Raw genomic sequence first — 18726 nt, 5'->3', positions numbered from 1 at the left:
TAATGCCCTTCGGTCTGAAGAATGCTGGAGCAACATACCAGCGAATGATGAACAAAGTATTCCGAGGACAGATCGGCGACATGCTCGAAGTTTACATGGACGACTGATCAGTGCATTTTAATGCACATTCTTCTACTATTGTACTAGTGTATTCCTATGGTTTAATTTACTATTTTCACTATTTTAAGGTGTTTTTATATTTAAGTTTATTTCTAACTCTATTTTATTTTCGCACTTAATTTATGAATAAATAGCACTTTGACACCCTTCCAGTCCGCAGGTCATAACTGGAGCTACGAATATCGGATCGAGGCGCCGGAAGATGCGTTGGAAAGCTGAGATCAAGAGCTACAACTTTCATGTTGAGGCCAAAACCCAGTTCGGAGCGCAAGTGTGTCAAATAATTGCGTTTATGTTCCAGACGAATTTAATTCAGGACAACTTTATATTTTTCGGCCCAATTGTTTTGAGGCCCGTTCCATGTATTATTTAAACCGAAAAAAGGCAGCTAGGGTAATCATTCACTGTTCACGAAATATTCAACCCCTAGAGCAGCCGTCATCTTCCATGGAGAACTAAACTTCTATTGATCCATTGGTGTAAGGAACTTTGTTCTCGAATCTTGAGGTTCGGTTTTAATAGCAAATCGTTATGTTTATGCTTATCATATATCAATTTTCTTGTCTCTCTTTTGTGTATGAGTTGATGCAATTGATGCTTAATTATTTTGTTTCACGTTCATAACATTGAGACTATTCAAATTAATTCACGCTTGTTCAAATTAATCTGAATAAGAAATTGTTATATTATTTTCGCTTGCAAAATAGGGCTGCCGAATTATTGTTATGATTTTTAACTGTGTTATTGGTGACGCTTGATCATTGCCATAGTTAGTCGAACACGCTGGTGCTTAATCAACGAATTCGTTATAAAACTGATTTTCGCTTGTTAAATTAGTTCTATAATCAGCCGAAGCATAAACTGTATGAATATTCATATAAGGACCTATGATAGATGACAAACAAAGTTGCCTAAAACCAATGGATTGATTGCTTTTATATTAATTAAATTCGTAATCTCTGTTATTGCTTCCACAAACAAAAAAACCCCAAATTGCAACCTTTAAATTCATTCTAATATTGTTAAACCGATCGTGAGTCCTTGCGAAACGACCAAGGTCACTACCTTGTACTACTTATTTTAAAAATATTTTGATCACGAAACGACCGTGATCAAATTGGCGCCGTTGCCGGGGACTCTTTGTCGATTTCAATCAATATTATTTTCGTAAATTAATATTTTTGTATTTTGGTCGTGTGTTCTTGCATTCTTGTACCTACGGGAATTCTGGCTAGGAAAGGCTTGGTACTTAAGCAATCCTCGATCCACCTCCCTTACCTGGGAACCCCTGTAGTTGCTATTTGCTGGACAATTTGACCCTTACACACACAAAAAAAAAAATCAAATTTTCAAAAAAAATCTAAAAAAATAAAAAAGGCAGTTTCTGAAATTTGTTTCCGAATTAATTCCCCATTGTGCTGCCTCATCGAAAAAAATAAATAAATCAGAATCTCCTATTTTTAGAAAAAATAGGAGACGCCACCTCAAAAATCTCAAATTCATTGTTTTTCTATTTTATTTTAATTTATTACTATTTTCGTAATTTCAAAAAAATCCAAAAAAATTTGAAATATCTTTATTTGATTTTATTAGATTTTTAGTCATTTTTTTATATTTTTCTAATCTCGTCTCGATCGAATTTCCATTTTCGGTTGAATTTCTTCTTTTGATTCTAATTTAAACAATTACACCATGGCTGACCAAAAGACTTTAAGGGAGCTTGCAGCACCTGACATTAATTATAATTCACTTTGTATTGAATACCCTAATGTTGCTGTGGCTTTCGAATTAAAGCCGGGCCTAATACACCTGTTGCCCAAGTTTAGCGGTCTTTCCGGTGAAGACCCCCATAGGCATCTGAAGGAATTTCAGGTCGTGTGCTCTACACCCTTGAGACCTGAAGGAATCACCGAAGACCATATCAAGCTAAGAGCCTTCCCTTTCTCACTCCAAGGAGCTGCGAAGGACTGGTTATACTACCTTCAGCCAAACACTGTTGCAAGCTGGACTGATCTTAAAAAGCTTTTCCTAGAGAAATACTTCCCTGCTTCTAGGGCCGCATCCATAAGAAAGGATATATGCGGCATCAGACAATGTGACAGCGAGTCACTTTCTGAATACTGGGAACGATTCAAACAATTAGTGTCCAGCTGCCCCCAACACCAAATCTCTGAGCAGCTACTTATCCAGTACTTCTACGAAGGACTATTACCCATGGATAGGAATATCTTAGATGCTGCTAGTGGCGGAGCCCTTGTCGATAAGACACCCGCTGCAGCGAAGGCTCTCATTGAGAACATGTCTCTCAACTCCCAACAATTCACCACTAGAAGCAATTCTGTGGTTCTGACAAAAGGAGTGAATGAAATTCAAGCCTCCCCTCCCAACAAGGCTATAGAAATCAGACTTGACGAGCTTACCTCTCTAGTGAAGCAGTTGGCATTAGGAAAGACCCGGACTGTAGGAAGAGTGTGTGGCATTTGCACCTCCCCTGAGCACCCGACAGATATATGTCCCATCCTACAAGATGAATCCATAACTGGGTTGCCTCAAGCATACGCAGCAAATGTGTACAATCAAGGCAACAACCAAAATAGATACAATGCTCCTGACCTTTCCACTAATAGATATCATCCCAACTACAGAAACCATCCAAACTTGCAGTATGGGAATCCACCCGCACAACAACAGTTACAGTCACCCCTTCCCCAACCTGCTCAAAACATGCCACCACCAGCAGTGGCTACTTCTGGATCTTCACTAGAAGACATAGTCAAGCAATTGGCCGCGCAAATACAGACAACAAATGCATCCATGAACGATCTGAAAACACAGGTCGGACAACTAGTGACTACTATGAACCAAATTCAAACTCAGAGCTCCAGGAACCTCCCTGACCAAACCGTACCTAACCCAAATGTTAGTGCAATCACTCTTAGGTCTGGCAAGGAAGTCGACGCAGCAGTAGAAGCAAGTGTAGATAACAGTGGAGAAAAAAATGATAAAAATAATAAAAATAAGTCAACTCCTACACCTGCACCCACACCTACCCTTGAACTTGATGAAGATGAGGAGCAGTCCATACCACTTCCCTTCCCTCAAAGAGCTGTCAAAAGCAAAAGGGAGCATCAGTTCGACATGGATAGGGAGATCTTGGATGTTTTTAAGAAAGTTGAAGTAAACATCCCTCTCCTTGAGGCTATCAAACAAATCCCGAAATATGCCAAACTCCTCAAGGAGATGTGCACAAACAAGAGGAAACTAAAAGGGAACTCGAGAGTTAATATGAGTAGGAATGTCTCTGCAATCATACATCAGACAGACTTGCCCGAGAAATGTGAAGATCTTGGAGTCTTTACTGTCCCTTGTACCATAGGCACTACCGAATTCGGAAGTTGCATGTTGGACTTAGGCTCCTCCATAAATGTTATGCCTACATCTATATATAACTCTCTTTCCCTTGGTCCCTTGCAGCCTACAGGTCTTGTCATTCAGCTTGCAAATAGAAGCATCACCCGCCCTAAGGGTATTATCGAGGATGTGCTTGTTAAAGTTAATGATCTAATCTTTCCTGCAGATTTCTACATCCTCGACATGGAAAGAGAAACAAGTTCCAGTAAAGGAACCCTCATTCTAGGAAGGCCATTCATGAGGACCGCTAGAGCTAAAATTGATGCTTATGCAGGGACACTTTCAATGGCGTTTGGGAATCGTGTTATCCGCTTCAACTTATTTGATGCTATGAAACACCCGCATGAAGAACACTCTGTCTTTGCATTAGATCTATTTGATGGGTTGATAGATAATGAGTGCGCTGATGAGTTTATTAATGGTTTTCCATCTATTGTTGGTTTTGATGACACTTTCACTGGTCAGGACAGCACTAATATTGAAATTTGTTCTGTGTATGCTAAAATTAATGACAATCATGTTGCTACTAATAGCACTGACACTATTAGCACATACACTGGCACTTCTAACACAATCACTGTTGCAAACATTGACATTCTTGGTGGCTCCTCCACGATACCACAAGAGTCCAAAGTTCAATCTGATCTAGATGAATTATATGCTGCTCTTGGAATAGATCAATCTGCTGAAATTTTTTCTTGTGAATGTGGTATTTGTAATGTTTGTCTTGAGATCAATGCAGCTATTTTAGGTGAAGACATTTTGATGCTGACAACCACTTGTGCAGAAATTCAAACAAATTCAATAACTCTTGAAGTTGACGCCAAAAATGTGGATTTTAGTCGGAAGCAACTATTGCCTATAGTAGAAAAATTGTTGGTGGAGCCTCTGATTAAGCCACGCGACAAGCAGTTGTTCTTCACAATCTATGCATCTCTCCCACCTATTTTATCTGACTCACAAGCTCAATTTGGCTTCTCTGTTTTCCACGTTTTTGTTATTGCAGGTCCACCATATTTTGTACTATTATACAAGTTCACGTGGTATTTGCTTTTTCTTGTTTCATGTGTTCGTAGTGCAGAAAGGCCTCCACCAAAACCGCCAGACATGGACTTTCCAGCTGCTACAGCTTAGCTCCTCGGGTGTGTTCCTTCCTTTTCTCACTTTATGCTTATTGTTATACATTGCGGACAATGTCTGTTTTAAGTGTGGGGGAGGGACATTTTACATTTACATTTACATTTTTGTGTTTTTTTTAAAAAAAATAAAATAATAATAATAATAATAATAAAATAAATCATCATGAGTAGTCACATGTTCTAAGGCTAGGGCAGATAGCTGTAGGGTCAGTGAAATTTTTGGAGTTTTTTGTTTTGATACTTGACATGATAGTCTTTGCAACTTAATGCACAACTGCTTGAACACTGTCAAACTTAGTAATGTCTAGATAAATCTCTGAAATATTTATTCTTTAGACTAAGTTCTCTAATTTGAATATAATGGAGGTATGATTAGAACTAAGTGTGGGGGAAAGGCTAGAGTAACAAATAGACCGATCATTGCTATTAATTGAGAAAAAGGGAAACTGTTTAAGAGCTAAAACTAATGAATATAATAAGTTCCTGTGCCCGAAACTGGAGGAACAAGTTCCTGTGCCCGAAACTGGAGGAACAAGTGCTGTGTAGGATGCTCTACTCTGAGAAACAGGTTGGACTTATTACAAGTAAGATCCCGTCAGGTGAAAAGGTGGAGTAGTACCTAAAGCTTAAAAACAATAAATAATAATAAACTATAATAAAGCTTGAAGGTAGTTGCCCCTGAGTTGATGTTGAAAAGCTTTTGATCTCTTGAAAAGAAATAGCCCCCCCTAGTCTGAAATTCTGGTTAAATCCAAAATTATAGGAAAAGAATGACAACTTAGCATCTAGAATGGTAGTTTCAGAGAGGGATCTTGACATTACTTTGGTTGACAGTGAGAGACAGTACACACACACACGCAAGATTATTATTGAAAGTTGATAGATAAGAATTGTGCCAATCTTTGAATTTTGACCCAAGGTTTGAAGCTTGAAACCGGGAATATGTTGACTGCTTGTGATTTGTTTTTAAATTTTTCATTTGAGTTTTGCTCGGAGTGCAAAAGTTCAAGTGTGGGGGAATTTGATCAGTGCATTTTAATGCACATTCTTCTACTATTGTACTAGTGTATTCCTATGGTTTAATTTACTATTTTCACTATTTTAAGGTGTTTTTATATTTAAGTTTATTTCTAACTCTATTTTATTTTCGCACTTAATTTATGAATAAATAGCACTTTGACACCCTTCCAGTCCGCAGGTCATAACTGGAGCTACGAATATCGGATCGAGGCGCCGGAAGATGCGTTGGAAAGCTGAGATCAAGAGCTACAACTTTCATGTTGAGGCCAAAACCCAGTTCGGAGCGCAAGTGTGTCAAATAATTGCGTTTATGTTCCAGACGAATTTAATTCAGCACAACTTTATATTTTTCGGCCCAATTGTTTTGAGGCCCGTTCCATGTATTATTTAAACCGAAAAAAGGCAGCTAGGGTAATCATTCACTGTTCACGAAATATTCAACCCCTAGAGCAGCCGTCATCTTCCATGGAGAACTAAACTTCTATTGATCCATTGGTGTAAGGAACTTTGTTCTCGAATCTTGAGGTTCGGTTTTAATAGCAAATCGTTATGTTTATGCTTATCATATATCAATTTTCTTGTCTCTCTTTTGTGTATGAGTTGATGCAATTGATGCTTAATTATTTTGTTTCACGTTCATAACATTGAGACTATTCAAATTAATTCACGCTTGTTCAAATTAATCTGAATAAGAAATTGTTATATTATTTTCGCTTGCAAAATAGGGCTGCCGAATTATTGTTATGATTTTTAACTGTGTTATTGGTGACGCTTGATCATCGCCATAGTTAGTCGAACACGCTGGTGCTTAATCAACGAATTCGTTATAAAACTGATTTTCGCTTGTTAAATTAGTTCTATAATCAGCCGAAGCATAAACTGTATGAATATTCATATAAGGACCTATGATAGATGACAAACAAAGTTGCCTAAAACCAATGGATTGATTGCTTTTATATTAATTAAATTCGTAATCTCTGTTATTGCTTCCACAAACAAAAAAACCCCAAATTGCAACCTTTAAATTCATTCTAATATTGTTAAACCGATCGTGAGTCCTTGCGAAACGACCAAGGTCACTACCTTGTACTACTTATTTTAAAAATATTTTGATCACGAAACGACCGTGATCAACGACATGATCGTCAAATCCCCCGAGGAAAACGATCACGTCGAGCACCTACGAAAGGTCTTCGAGCAGGCCAGAAAAAATAATATGAGATTCAATCCAGAGAAGTGCACTTTCGGAGTCCGAGCAGGAAAATCCCGACAAATGTCGTGCCTTCGCTGAGTTCCCAACTCCTAGTGACAAAAAATCAATACAAAATCTCAACGGAATGCTAACGTCCTTATCTCGCTTCGTAGCCAAATCCGCACAACACGCGCTCCCACTTTTCAAATTGTTAAAGAAAGAAGCTATTTTTGAATGGTCTAACGAGTGCGAGCAGGCTCTTCAATATCTGAAGAAAGCTCTATCCGAGCCACCTGTCCTCTCGCGACCAAACGACGAGGAGGTACTATACTTATACCTCTCCGTCGCATCAGAAGCCGTAAGTGCAGCTCTTGTCCGCGAAACGAACGAAGGACAAAAGCCAGTGTACTTCACGAGCAAAGCCTTACAAGGCCCAGAACAGAGATACCAGCAAATTGAAAAAATAGCTCTCTCCTTAATCTATGCTGCAAGGAGATTGAGGCATTACTTCTTGGCTCATACTATTGTGGTCCGAACAGACCAGCCCATCAAATCACTACTTGGTCGACCAGATATGGCAGGCAGGATGCTGAAATGGTCCCTCGAACTTTCAGAATTTGACATTCGTTACGAAAGCAGAAAAGCATTAAAAGCTCAAGTCCTAGCCGACTTCGTAGCAGAGATGACGAGCCCTTCCCTCTCAATTGACGGGGCAGATAAGTGGACGATCTTTGTGGACGGAGCATCAAGCGCAACAGGAGCAGGTGCAGGTATCATACTCGAAAATGAGGATGGTATACTAATCGAAGTATCACTAGCACTGTCTTTCCCAACCTCAAACAACCAGGCAGAGTATGAAGCTTTCCTCGCAGGCCTACGTTTAGCCGAGGACATGCATGCCAAGGAGATTAAAATCTATACAGATTCACAACTAGTTGCTTCTCAAGTGCTAGGAGAATATCAAACCAAAAACGATAACCTCTCAGAATACTTAACTCTAGTGAAAGAAAAAATTACTAAGTTTGATTCTGTGGAGATATTACATGTACCTCGCGAGCACAACAAACGGGCAGACATACTGTCCAAACTGGCAAGCACAAAAAGGAAGGGCGGAAACAAATCTGTGATCCAAGAAATACTCTCTCGTCCAAGCATAGAAAAACCGACCAGCGTCCTCGACATCAATGTTATCAGCGACAAAAACTGTTGGATGACACCAGTATACAACTTCCTCGAGCACGGTACTCTCCCTCCCGAGCAGAAAGAGGCAGCAGTGATAAGGCGAAGAGCATGTGCATATGTAATTCTCGAGGGAAAGTTGTACAGGAGAGGATTTTCCATTCCCCTTCTAAAATGTGTTGACGAGGACACAGTCGACTACATCCTGCGTGAGATTCACGAAGGAATTAATTCACAACACTTGGGAGGCAGATCACTGGCCAGAAAAGCATTACGAGCAGGATATTATTGGCCTACCATGCAACAAGATGCTAAGGACCACGTAAAGAAGTGTGACAAATGCCAACGACACGGGGACATGCATTTAGCTCCTCCTCGCGAGCTCAAATCTTTGTCCTCACCATGGCCGTTTGCCTGGTGGGGCATGGACATACTTGGTCCCTTCACAAGAGGACTTCATCAAAATAGATTTTTAATAGTCGCAGTCGACTACTTCACCAAATGGGTGGAAGCGGAACCCCTCTCTGACATAACTTCATTTAGAATCCTTCGTTTCTTCAAACGAGACGTGCTATCCAGATTTGGAATACCACAAGCTGTGGTCACAGACAATGGAACACAGTTTACAGACAAAGGCTTCCAAGAATTCCTTGCTGCCCTGGGCACCAAGCAACATTTCACATCAGTCGAGCACCCCCAAACCAACGGGCAGGCCGAAGCCGCAAACAGAGTAATCCTACGTGGCTTACGACGAAGGCTCGACCAAAACAAAAAGAAATGGGTCGAGGAGCTCGAAAGCGTACTTTGGGCTTATCGAACAACCCCACACTCCACAACCGGGGAAACCCCATTCCGGATGGTATACGGAACAGAGGCAGTTATCCCCGTAGAAGTCGGGGAACCCTCCCGACGAACTGAGCAACCCCTTGAGGAAGAATTGAACGACGAGGCACTCCGTGAAGAGCTCGACCTCGTCGAAGAAATCCGAACAAAGGCATCCCTACGAGAAGCCACTCTTAAACAAAAAATAGCTGCTCGACATGACACCAAAGTCATCAAGAGAGAATTTGAAGTCGGTAGCCTCGTTTTGAGACGAAATGCTAAAGATTCCCAAGATGGAAGACTTGCAGCCAATTGGGAAGGACCATACCGAGTCCGCAATAAAACAGAAAACGGGGCATACTACCTCGAGGACCTCCAAGGGAAAGAGATCCTCCGACCATGGAATGCCCAGAAATTGAAACAATATTACAGCTAAGTTTTTGCCACACCAAAACACAAAAGGCTGTTCGAACTCAAAACACAACGAGTCGAACACCTAAACAACGGAGGGCACCTAGGCACACGTGCTCATCTAAAAACCAGAGCAAGGGAACCAATCTACCATAAGGGGAGAGGAACCCGTGCTCGACGAGGAAACCTCTCGAAACGAGCTCCATCGTCTCCGTGCCATGACCTAACACCCAGCTCGCGATGGGAGGTTCAGGTCGCGAAGAAAGGCACATATCAACGTGCTCGTATTCGCATTAACTTAGAAACAACTCTAAAGTGCTTATACAGTTCCACAAACTGTTTAAGTTTAAACCGAGGAAACCAACCTCAACAAAACACGCTCGACAAAAAACTAGCGAAATGGGATAATTCCGAGCAGGGATAATAAATCCAAAATAACCAATATTTTCGCTTAGTTAAAAACGAGGACAAGCTCCCCGGTGAAATAAAAACGAGGACAAGCTCCCCGGTGAAATAAAAACGAGCAAAGCATTCATACATGCAAAAGTTTAAACATACATTCAAATAGGCAAACTTAGCAAAAACTTAAACATTCACACGAGCAGGGCAACCTTCTCAGCATCAGCGATCACAGGAGGGTACATGTCAAAAAATCTGGACACAGTATAACACCGGGGAACAGGAAAGCCGGTCATTTCTCCCATGCCTGTCTCAGGACGATCACCTTCCCTCGCCCTCTTCTGAGGAGGATGCTGAACAGAGGAAGGAGTACCAGAACCACCTCCCCGCGATGAGCACCCTTGCGCAACAGGAGTCCCAAGACGGATTCGCGGGGGACTCTTGGCTGCCACCTTTTTCTTCTTTCCCTTGCCTGACGCTCTTTCATTGACTGCAGCCTTCAACATGCGATCAGCAATAGACTCCATCCTACCTGCAAGAAAAAATAAGACAAAGTCAAAAATAAAGCAAAGACAGATAAAATATTTTAAGAAAAGCAAGTGAAATACGAGCGCGTTATACCCAAGCAGATCCTCACTTCCTCGGCATTTCTACATTCAAGGAGTTCTCGGGTATTGATAGACCTCTTGGAGGTCTTTGGGTTCCCATCCTCATCTACAATAATTTCACCTCTCCTGTTCACCCACACAGCAGGGGTGAAACCTCCAACAAAATTCTTCAAATCTTCAAAGCTGGCCCTGTCCTCAGCGGATAAATCAGCATCCCTTACCATATACTGACGATGATCCTTATGAAAATGGGCATATGTCCAACTTAAAGGAAACTTGGGTTCCATCCTAGTCAAAACCCTCCCGGCAGCATCCCTACGAGCAACCCCGTGCTCATCCAAATCAGGTCTAGGCTCCAACAGATTATCCAGGGCAGCAGGAGACTCTGGTCGGACAATGTAATACCTCTCCTTAAAGTTCCGCACGGAATCAGTGAATAACTTAAAAAGCTTCACATCATCTTGTTGCTTCAGCGATACCCAATTCTGTCGGGGAACCGCTCGATCTTCACCCCTCGTGGTCTTTCGTTGGACCTTAAAAATTCGGAAGAAAAGGGGAAGAGTAGGTCGAACACCCCTATACCCACAAAGGTGCTCAAAAGCCAAAATAAATGCCCACGAATTTGGATGAAGCTGGGAAGGAGCAACCCTTAATGTCCTAAGTACTCCTATCATAAGAGGACTAAACGACAATCGAAGTCTTAGCTCCTTAAAAATAAGCTCATACATGGCAAAGCCATATCTGTCAAAAGAAGAGCACACTCTTTGACCCTCGTCGAGCATATAAACTAGCCAGTTAACCGGATCATTCCTCCTCCTCCGCTCGACCACTGTGTGCAATTTCGGATCATTAGGAGTAAGCACAGAAGCTATTCCCCGGGGCTCAGGACCGACCCAATCCAACTCAGGATCAGTAATCGTATCAAGTAATCCGTACCTCACGACCCCTTGACTATCCACTACCTCCTCGATGTCTGACATATGGAACCTGAAAAGCAGTGAAAACAAAGTGAATTCGACAGTCAATCAAATTCACCCTTTCACCGCAATTCAAGTGAAAGAGCGCAGAATAGGCCGAGGACGCTGTCCCCAGCCAAAGCCCTTACCAAGTGGCAACACACAAACCGGGGAGGAGGCTCCCCATCACGAATTTTTCACAACAAAATTCGTTTGAAAATTTTTTCTAAGTTAAAAACGGGGAGGAGGCTCCCCATCAAAAAACCGGGGAGGTGGCTCCCCATCACGAATTTTTCACAACAAAAATATTGACATAATTCCAAAGCACGGAGGACCTAAAAATCCGAGCACGGGACGACTAATCCGAGCACGGAGGACCTAAAAATCCGAGCACGGGACGACTAATCCGAGCACGGAGGACCATCCGCCAAGTACAATAATGCCGAGCACGGAAGAGGATAAATCCGAGCACGATTTTTTCCGAAAATATGAATTGAAAGGGTGCTCGGCATGATAGCACAAGAAAAGGCGCTCGACATAACAGTCTTGAGGGTGCTCGGCATAATAGTCTTGTTACTCTAATTACTACAAATAATTCAATTCCGAGCAGATCCGAAGAGCACGACAAATCCTATAACATGGAAAATTTACCAAATTCAACTGTTATGCCGAGCAGGCTTATTCCGAGCAGGAAAATCTACCAAATTCAACTGTTATGCCGGGCAGACACTTATTCCGAGCAGGAAAATTTAATTGTTCCGAGCAGATTTATGCCGAGCAACTTATGCCGAGCAGAAGAGCAACTTATTCCGAGCAGAAAAGCAACTTATTCCGAGCAGAAAATATGAATTGAAAGGGTGCTCGGATTCACTACTCTTCTTTTCCAAAACAAAGGGGTGCTCGGCGTTCATATTATAAAGGGTGCTAGGATTCACAACCGAATACTCCTAAATCTACCCAGAATTCATCCTATGTTCATCATGTTCTTCATAGCAAAACCCATAAAAACACCCAAACTGAGCAAAAAACAATAAAAACTAGATCTAAACAAGCAAATCATAAGAAGAAATTTGAGGAATACCTTGAATTCGAAGAGGATTCAAAGAATGAGATTTGACACTTGAGCAAAGCTCCCAGAGAATCCTAACAACAGCAAACGAAGAGAGAGAGTGGAATGTAAAAAATAAATCCACTCCCCTCTATTTAAAGAAATCAAAGGCCACTACAACAAGAGAGCACTTTGATCCAATGGTTTATACACCCCCTCGTAAAAATAAAAAATAAATATATCTCGTCCAACAAGACGTGCTCGCACGAAAACAACCCCTCGTGAAAGTAACGAGCACGTCCCTCTTTAATCAAGTATGATCTTCAACCTCCTCGTCACTATCTTCTCCGGCACATCAACGAGCAACAATTTTTCATTATGAATTATCTCCTCGTCATCGTGGCGAGCAACAATGCTTCTCGTTGTTACCTCTTCGCTATAGCAACGAGCAACAATTCCATCTCGTACAACATCTCCTCGCAGGAGATACGAGCAACGCATACTTCCTCGTAACCTTAATTACGAGCAAGATATTAGACACCCTCGAAAGATCGATTCAGGCAAAACATTGCAAACACCTGCTACGAGCAAGGCCTTGACTAGCACCTTCCTCGTCCACAATTGTTCAAGAGAGGTTGCAAGGAGATTTCCTTCTGCACTTGGGCACACCTTTAAAGTCATCACTCCTATCCCTAGGAGCAACGACTTGGGGGGCTCCTGTTCTGGACTAGACTAATGCTAGTCCACCTAGACCCTCACAAAGTCCACCTGGCTTGCCCAACCACCTCCATGTCAGCATGGAACAACCTCTCCACCAAGATAGGGTAAAATTACTACCCTACCCACTATCTAAGGGTGATATCTTGGCAGTCCATCTTATTGGGCCTTGGCAAGTCCAACCCAATAAGATGGACCTTTGGCCCAGAGCTGGGGGCTATATAAGCTCTCCTATACAGGAGAGCTAGGTAACATTATTCATTCTCTCATTTACTTTCTCTCTCTAGTATCTCTCTTGCTCTCTTTCCTTGTCTGACTTTGGCATCGGAGCACCTGCAGGTACAACCCCCCCCTCCGTGGATCAGCTGCTCGACCCGCCGTCAACCACCTGCTCAACGGACTGCTAACTGGCCATCTACCTGTTCTGATCAACAGTTAAGATCAAATACACTAATACTTGATCATGGCGATTTAATAAAAACATCATTCTCTTTCATGATCATTTATATATTTTTCTTAATCCGTATCTTAGAAATGAGTATTGGGTCTAACTCATCCTTACAAAACCGGCTTGTAAGGTGAAGATTGTCTCTAATATATAAACACTTAGTCAGACCATCTCTCAATCGATGTGAGACTCTTAATAGTAAAATGATCAAATGGATCACTTAAGATTTTTTCTTTCGGTGAACTTCTATATCTTTCTACTGTTTCTTCATGATAGAATATTTTTCAGGTGAATCAGATGGTGCTTGATTGTGTGGTGATTGTCATTCGTGTTTGATATGTGATCGTCAATAAATGGTTCACTTATCTTATATGAGTTTTTAACTTCACACATGGTGTTGTACAAAATTAGAGTACTCCCTTGTGTTATATATACTCTCACCGTCTCAAAATATAAGAGAAAATTTATTAAAGAAAGTTATTGTATTTAGTCTAACTTTTTAACTAAATATATCAATTTTCTTTAACCAATTTTTTCTTATATTTTGGGACGGAGGAAAATTATTGTATTTAGTCTAACTTTTTAACTAAATATATCAATTTTCTTTAACCAATTTTTTTTTATATTTTGTGACGGAGGAATATATATATATATAGGGGTTTTCTAACTTAGACCCTAGTTAGGTCTAAGTTAGCAAGGTGCACCTTTTGAGTTGGACAAAAATACCCATTTTTTTTTTTTTGAAACAATAGAGCAACTGGGGCATGTATGTAATTTGCATCATAAAATAGCGCGCCCCCCAAAATAGCGCGCCCCCCATGCAACAACAACAACTATTACATTTTTTAAATTTCTTCCAAATTTCGACCTCATTTTACGTGCGAATCGAACGCCGATTTCAAAAACTAATACCGGAAACCTTTGTAAAATTGAAAAACGATCAAAATCCATATAAGGAACGTCGAGTTTCGTTGAGTATTGAGGGAGATCGAACCGGGTCAAAAACCGGGTCGCGCGACCCGTTTCTGCATAAAACGGGTGGGGGGGACGATGAACAGTGCGCGTTGCCCACGCCCACTCTCACCGGAGGCGCGTGGGGGCGCGTGCGGCCTCAGGGAGGCTCTATTTTTTTTTATTTTTTCATAATAAAATAGTAGATAATATTCTGGAAATTTTGGTATATTGTATGAAATTTTTGGAGACCTGAAACTATTTTTAGTTAATTAAATGATTAAAAAGGTAATTAAAAATATTATAATTCCATAAAAAATTTCCAAAATTTTATGTAAAGTACTATGAATTATTTAGAACCCTCTTGTGTACCTCACTCTCCCTAGTTCAAGTCATGAAATTATTTTCACAAATTCCGCTGATTATTTAAAACCATTTAACAAATAATAATAATAATTTCATAGATTTGTACTCTGAAACCAATTGTTTTTTTATTTGTTTCTAATAAAATATTAGATAATATTCTGGAACTTTTGGTATATTTTATGAAATTTTTGGAGACCTGAAACTATTTTTCGTTAATTAAATGAGATAAAACGGTAATTAAAAACTATTGTTTGCTTCTAAAACCATTTAGCTGGTACTATGGTTTCAGAGAGTTGTACTTTGAAACCATTTTACTGGTAGAATGGTTTCATTGAGTTGATTCTTAGTTATTTGCTTATGAAACCATTTAGCCGGTAGAATGGTTTCAGAGAGTTATATTCTGAAACCATTTTGCTGGTATAATGGTTTCAGTGAGTTGATTGAGTGGTGCGTGTTAAATTACAACACACAAGTAACGTACTTAGTACGATACACATAATTTAAAATGCAATAGAACATATAAATAACGAGATTCAGGAAGTGAAAAATTATGTTTATATATTACTATGAAACCATTTAGCTGGAAGAATGGTTTCAGAGAGTTATACTGTGAAACCATTCTAGCAGTAAAATGGTTTCAGAAGCAAACAATTAAGAATCAACTCCCCTGAAACCATTCTATCAGTGAAATGGTTTCAAAGTACAACGCTCTGAAACCATTGTACCAGCTAAATGGTTTCAGAATGGTTTCAGGAGCAAACAATTAAGAAATTACTCACTGAAACCATTCTACCAGTAAAATGGTTTCAGAGAGTTATACTGTGAAACCATTCTACCAGCTAAATGGTTTTACAGTATTATATAAAGATAATTAAAGGTAGTGAAAAATTGAGTTTTTTTTTTTGTGTCCAAATCAAACGAACCAAGTCTCTATTTGTAGACAAAAAAAAATTATGAATTTTGGTATAAAAATAAAAAAATAAAAAATTAATTTACAACGAAATAATTGAGTTTAAAGTATTAAATGAAAAAAAAACACGCCAACCACCCAGCAGTAGACACGTGTCCTGCTTTTTTTAAAATAAAATTTTCTCTCTCCAGGCGCAGATCTAGTGTGGTGCACGCGCTGGCTTATCATGGAGCTGGATGATCTAGACTGTCTGATTGATCCGACAGCCATGATGAGATCATCTCTTGGCCGTCTGATGGAAATCAACGGTCTGTAACGGTGGTCCTGCGGTAGGCGCGCGACACTGGATCATCGCCAATATTTTTTTTTTTTTTTTTTATAAAAAGAAAGGGTATTTTTGTCCAACTCAAAAGGTGCACCTTGCTAATTTAGACCCAACTGGGTCTAAATTATCAGCCCCATATATATATATATATATATATATATATATTCTATTTGACACTTGTCATTAAAAACAACATTAATTAGTACAGATGCTGTCAGTAATACCTAAAACTATGGTGTTTCTTCAGCAAATATAATAAAAGAGCTTGTGAGGTAAGCTTTGGAAATGCTTGTGTCCTTCAACTGCTTGTTTGAGTAGTCTTCTTTACAAATAAGGAAAAGTACTATGAAAATATATTCTGTGTATAATAAGTATCTTTCCTCTTTATTATAAGTGTTCAAAGAGTACATATTTAGTTTCGTCAAAAAAGAGAGAGTACATATTTAGCATTGTCATGAAAAACAGTGTACATGTATATATTTGACATTCTTTTATACAAACTAATTGAGCAATGTTCAACCAAATTAAGCAAAGTAAAAATAGTGGAAGAAGCATTTTCTTCTTTATAAAACAAACTTTAAGCTAATTCCCGTTTATTTATTTTTCATAACAAACTTTAAGAATCAATTTTTCATAAGCATTTTCCTCTTTATTTGTCTTTAGAAAAAATAAATTTTAAAAAAGTGATTAGATCTAGCTTTCCATTTTAAGGTTAAAAACATTTTTTTAACAAAATGATTCTCTAAAAACTCCATAATAATTATTATTAAAATAATAAGTGCTTTTTAAACAATTTTTTATTGTAAAAAAAAAATTTTAAATCTAAAATGTCCAAAATTAAAGTAGCTACTAATTAGATCCATGCTACTCTTAGTGTTGTCTAATCACAATCAATCAAAGCCCTATAATTTAAATTAAAATACTAATGAATGGTTGTAAGGAAATTGTAAGAGAAGTTAGAGTGCTAAACTTGCTTCATCTGGAAAATATTCCAAAGCTTGCAATTTTCTTTCTATCTATACATTTTCATTAATATTTAAGAGACATTACCCTTATTTTATGTTCATGTTGAAGCCTTTTGAATATCATATATTGCACGTGGGACCTTAGCATAGCCATGTTAAATACCACTCTCATTCTCACTCTATATCACTTCCATTCTTAATTTTGATTCAAAATCACCCTTTGTTTTTCTCTTTAAGCAAAAACCTTATTATTATTTTTTTAACCCGTTATAGCTTAAAGAGCTTCATCATGGCTGAGAAAACCATGTTACTAACCTTTCTACTTCTTATTATTATGCAACAAAATTTTGGTTCAATTGAAGCATCAAGGTTGCTAAATATTCATCCACCACCAACTATTCCTAAAAGTCCACAACCTCCTTCACTTGATTATTGGTATTCTATAAATGATGATAAGGGTGGTGATGATGCTTTTCGTCCAACAAGTCCAGGACATAGCCCTGGGGTAGGACATCAAACACCACCTCCATGAAGATGCTAGCTATTTACATATTTTGGAATTGAATATTGTGTTTTTTTTTCTTCCTTTTTTTTATTTATTTTTTATTTTCATCTTGTTTGTTCTCCTTTTTTATGAATGAGAGTTATAGTCTAAAATCTAGTAGTTTATTACAATAGCTTGGAGTGTTTTTGGAAGAGATACCAACTCATGATGTTTATGGTTTTGTATGCATATATAATATAGGTAATTTATATTACTATTAATATTTATAAACTTAAGTATATATCTTAATTATGGTCCTTTATTATTTTACATATTCTTTCTAAATAACTTACTTTCTCTGATCATTTTTATAAAAAAATATTTTAAATATTTTTTTAGTCGATAATATAAGATATAAAATATATTTTTAAGGCGAATTCTTTATTTTTTTTAATCAGCAAATTTATTATATATTATAACACTCTTTGTTAATTTTTCTTGGATGCCCATGTTTTATTTGTAAGTTTTACTTAAATAAAAATTACACTTTCTCTAATAATATTTCAAGCAGCTAAGCTACCCTTAAGATAAAACACTTTACATTTAAATAAATTGAAATTAGAAGTTTAACAATTTTAATTCACTCTTTCTAAAACAATTAAAATTGAATATATCTTTTTGGTACATTTTAAATTTTTTAAATTTGGTATCCAACCTAAGAATCACATTTTTTTTGTTTTTGTTCTCTATTAAATTTGATTCTTATAACAAATTGAACGCCTGACTCAATTTTTAAGCTTCTCATTAGAATTATGCAGTTAAGTTACTTAAACAATAAACAAGAATAATAAAATGAATGACCTAATGGAAAGTTCCATTTTCACCTCTACCACCATTTTAACGATTAGAGCAGCAAAAATTCCTAGGACAACGAATATCTTTTGGTGAGCTTATTGCGGTGAGTCAAATCACATCCTTAAAAAAGAACATTTGTTACTTTTAAGATACACCATTATATACTATTATTTGTCTTTTTATTCTATATAGAAAAATAAAAAAACACTTTGATGTGATTATCAAATAAAAACAAATCAATATACCAATGGACCAAATATTGTGACATTGTGTTTATGAAGAAATTTATCAGAGCAACTACTTGCAAAGTTAGTATCTTAATCACTAATGATAGCCCTATGTGTCCCAAATATTGTGAAATTGTGTTTTCTAGTAAGTGTCATTTCTTGTTTATTTGAAA

General features: G+C 38.3%; 1 protein-coding gene across 1 annotated transcript; it reads right to left on the bottom strand.

The window, feature by feature from the left end:
• Positions 1 to 9887: 9887 nt before the first annotated feature.
• On the bottom strand, positions 9888 to 12806 carry LOC123904250. The gene is made up of 3 exons (XM_045953938.1): positions 12634 to 12806; positions 12339 to 12400; positions 9888 to 10225 (listed from the first exon to the last, which is right to left on the bottom strand). The coding sequence occupies exons 1-3, from the start codon at positions 12804 to 12806 to the stop codon at positions 9888 to 9890; spliced, it is 573 nt and encodes a 190-aa protein (XP_045809894.1).
• Between the last annotated feature and the right edge of the window lie 5920 nt (positions 12807 to 18726).

This window comes from Trifolium pratense, linkage group LG2 (assembly GCF_020283565.1).
Source record: "Trifolium pratense cultivar HEN17-A07 linkage group LG2, ARS_RC_1.1, whole genome shotgun sequence".
Classification (NCBI taxonomy): Eukaryota; Viridiplantae; Streptophyta; class Magnoliopsida; order Fabales; family Fabaceae; genus Trifolium; species Trifolium pratense.
The sequence above is the reverse complement of the archived record's forward strand: the minus strand, read 5'-3'. Positions and strand labels throughout refer to the sequence as shown.

Coding starts and splice junctions, on each gene's coding strand:
- LOC123904250 (XM_045953938.1), bottom strand. CDS start 12,806: ATGCGTTGCTCGTATCTCCTGCGAGGAGATGTTGTACGAGATGGAATT. Junction 12,401..12,633: donor GAGAAGATAGTGACGAGGAG/GTTGAAGATCAT, acceptor TGCTGTTGTTAG/GATTCTCTGGGAGCTTTGCT. Junction 10,226..12,338: donor GAATCCTCTTCGAATTCAAG/GTATTCCTCAAA, acceptor TTTTTCTTGCAG/GTAGGATGGAGTCTATTGCT.